The 3819-nt window shown below is 44.6% G+C and overlaps 1 protein-coding gene across 1 annotated transcript; it reads left to right on the top strand.

Annotated features, from left to right (window-relative positions):
• Nucleotides 1-2418: 2418 nt before the first annotated feature.
• Nucleotides 2419-3489, top strand: LOC138363201 (filaggrin-like). The gene has a single exon (XM_069322197.1). It carries the CDS (start codon nucleotides 2419-2421, stop codon nucleotides 3487-3489), a length of 1071 nt encoding a protein of 356 aa, XP_069178298.1.
• Nucleotides 3490-3819: the final 330 nt, after the last annotated feature.

Below are 3819 nucleotides of genomic sequence, written 5' to 3'. Positions count from 1 at the left end.
CTACCTTCGTCTAATTTGACCCCCAACCACTACACACTAAATAATATTGCCAACAGTGAATTTTAAAAAATCCACTCTGGACGTCTACCAACAAAGATACACTAAACAAAGAAAACACCTTCTACATTTTATTTGGTAGAATATCATCAAATCAGATTCAGCTTTAGACAGATAATGTTAATATTACCAATAAAAATGAGGGGACGTTCCTTGGACTATACATAGACGAGAGACTGACCTTCACCACCCACATACAACACACAGCCAAAAGCGTCTAAAAAAACGATCGGTATACTTTCTAAAATCAGATATTATGTTCCCAACTCTGCCCCCCCCCCATCCATTATACTATGCACTAATCTATTCCAATCTTACATACGGTGCATGTGGTTCAACCACTGCAAATTACCTCAAGCCTATTACCACTCGGCAAAAATTTGATATCAGAATTATAACGAACTCTGTCTTCAGACAACACAGCCCCTCTAAGTCCCATGACATGCAAAACATACACTCACTCAACACATTCTCATGATCTATCTACATGTACAAAACTTTGTCCTAAACGCTAATCTTGATCAGAAACTTTTCCTTAATAGGTGTAATAGAACCCATGAGCACTACACCAGAAATAAATATCTCTGATATCTCCAGAGTCAGACTAAATCTGTGCAAACACTCCATGCAAATAAAAGTGCCTAGTCTTTGGAACTCACTCCCTGATGAATTAAAAAATTGTCCAACCCATGCCCTGTACAAAAGTAAAATTCAAAGGTACATAATTTCATCCTCGTAGTTTCCTACCTTGTGCTTCAAACTCACACTGTATATTGTACTACCCACTTCCCTAATATTAACACTTAAGACATATATCCTTACCAGTGTAATCATCTCTGTCAACTTATATTGATGTTATTTGTTGATATAAAACCTTGCTTCAATATACCCTTTCATTTTACCTGATATGTTAGATTAAGGACCTGCCCGAAACGCTATACGTGTTAGTGGCTTTGCCTGAATGTAAAAATACCAATCTTATGTAAGCTCACCAACCCATTGTTCCTTCTTGCAAATAAATTATTATTATCATTATTATTCCCCACCTGGCCATAGTGAGGAGTCAGGGGAATTATATAGTGCAAGCAACCGTCATTAGATGTGACCAGGAGGGAGACAAGTCACGGATGAACATCTTTGGTCAAACTTGGAAGTGAGAGGACGACTGTAAGCGACGTGTCGTGTGTAAAAATGACGTCATTGCAGGAGCATGTCGTGTGCAAAGGTCTTAGGACGTCACTTGTCGTGAGGAAGGCTGAAAAAAAAGACGCACGTCGTCGCTCCAGACGAAGAAAGATATTTGTGGCTTATGGAGAAGAATTTGTGCAGAGCTTCGTGAGTGAAGCGCGAGGAAGCTTTGGGAGGGCGATTAGTGACTTATTTGTTAAATAGTAGTACCTTGTAGGGGCGACCTGAAGCCAGTTGGGTGGTTGTACCCCGAGGAACCACGGTGGTGAGTCCTACAAGAGGATTATGTGGGGCAGGTGTACCTGATTGGGATCTGTCCCGTGAACTTTCTCACACAAGTCAAGATTGAGAGAAGCCGAGTAGTGGAAGTCAAAAAGAGTTGTGAGGGCAACTTAGCAAGGCTCCATATCTGGACGTCGTGCAACGAGCGTCGCTATCTCCATATTTTGCGGTTAGAGCTTATTATACAGCCACGTGTTGCTTGAGGCAGTGAGATCGCGTGCCCAGCAATCTTGTATTATGTTTGGTGGCATGACTGAACGAGGACGTAGGAAAGAATGATCAAATTCCAAAAGTTCAAAATTATGATAAGTATTATGCATTGTGATTCTGTGCTTCTTGCCAGCGTGTGCAGTGTGTCGTGGTGGTGGATGTGAAGGCTAAGTTACGGTGCTGGAGACGGGAGGCCAGACGCACCTACAAGCACGCCAACTACTCATGTGTGAGTGTTTACACAAATATATTTCTTACTTCTTTATATTTCTCACCTTAATTCAAATACAAATAATTATAATATAAAAATAATCATATTTTGTTAATCACAAATACTAGAAAACATGTCGGCGGAACCCGCATTTCTCTTATGAAGAGAAGTACAGTGTGTCAAGAATTTTTGAATTGTTGCCGCCGAAGGCGGCTAGTTTATTGTGCACCCCATACTCATCCTGCGAGCGGTAGCGCAAAAGCATTACAAGAGATACTAACCATCCCCATCTCGCAATGTAACAAGAGACCAGTACATAGAACATGAACATCATAACAGCATGAACAAGCCACAGGCGCGACGCCAGACAGGCGACGCAAGACAATGGAAAATTCACACCTCTGAAGAAGCTAACCAAGGGGACAGGTCAACGGTCACGGAGTCACCAGGTGGTCAGAGTTGATGCCGTCATGATACTCTACAGGGATTATCCCCTCCACATCAAATGCGAGCCCCTCATGTTCAGCTGGGGAGCAGATCACAGCCAGGGAACAGAACAGTGGGAGCAGATTACAGTCAGGGGACAGAACAGTGGGACCAGATCACATTCAGGGACAGAACAGTGGGAGCAGCAGATCACAGCCAGGGACAAGAGTGGGAGCAGATCACAGCCAGGGACAAGAGTGGGAGCAGATCACAGCCAGGGACAAGATAGGGAGCAGATCACAGCCAGGGACAGAACAGTGGGAGCAGCAGATCACAGCCAGGGACAAGAGTGGGAGCAGATCACAGCCAGGGACAGAACAGTGGGACCAGATCACATTCAGGGACAAAACAGTGGGAGCAGCAGATCACAGCCAGGGACAAGAGTGGGATCAGATCACAGCCAGGGACAAGAGTGGGAGCAGATCACAGCCAGGGACAAGAAGTGGGAGCAGATCACAGCCAGGGACAAGAGTGGGAGCAGATCACTGCCAGGGGCAAGAGTGGGAGCAGATCACAGCCAGGGACAAGAGTGGGAGCAGATCACAGCCAGGGACAACAGTGGGAGCAAGAGATCACAGCCAGGGACAGAACAGTGGGAGCAGATCACAGCCAGGGACAACAGTGGGAGCAGATCACAGCCAGGGACAAGAGTGGGAGCAGATCACAGCCAGGGACAAGAGTGGGAGCAGATCACAGCCAGGGACAAGAGTGGGAGCAGATCACAGCCAGGGACAACAGTGGGAGCAAGAGATCACAGCCAGGGACAGAACAGTGGGAGCAGATCACAGCCAGGGACAACAGTGGGAGTAGCAGATCACAGCCAGGGACAACAGTGGGAGCAGATCACAGCCAGGGACAAGAGTGGGAGCAGATCACAGCCAGGGACAAGAGTGGGAGCAGATCACAGCCAGGGACAACAGTGGGAGCAAGAGATCACAGCCAGGGACAGAACAGTGGGAGCAGATCACAGCCAGGGACAGAACAGTGGGAGCAGATCACAGCCAGGGACAACAGTGGGAGTAGCAGATCACAGCCAGGGACAACAGTGGGAGTAGCAGATCACAGCCAGGGACAGTAGTTTTTATTATTATTATTATTATTATTATTATTATTATTATTATTATTATTATTATTGTAAATTCAAATTCAAAATTCAAATTTTTATTCAGGTAAAAGTACATACATAGATGATGAAATACAAACATAATGTTGGATTTATAGATAGAGCTGTACATACAATACCTAAAGCCACTAACACGCATAGCGTTTCGGGCATTTTTGTGGGAGAAAAAAAAAAGACACGTAAACTAAACCTTAATAGTAATTGAGATTAAAGTATAAGTTGTGTTAAAAAAGGAATAATAAAAAGGAGGGGGACTTGGTAG

This window comes from Procambarus clarkii, chromosome 10 (genome assembly GCF_040958095.1).
Source record: "Procambarus clarkii isolate CNS0578487 chromosome 10, FALCON_Pclarkii_2.0, whole genome shotgun sequence".
Taxonomy (NCBI): Eukaryota; Metazoa; Arthropoda; class Malacostraca; order Decapoda; family Cambaridae; genus Procambarus; species Procambarus clarkii.
The sequence above is the reverse complement of the archived record's forward strand: the minus strand, read 5'-3'. Positions and strand labels throughout refer to the sequence as shown.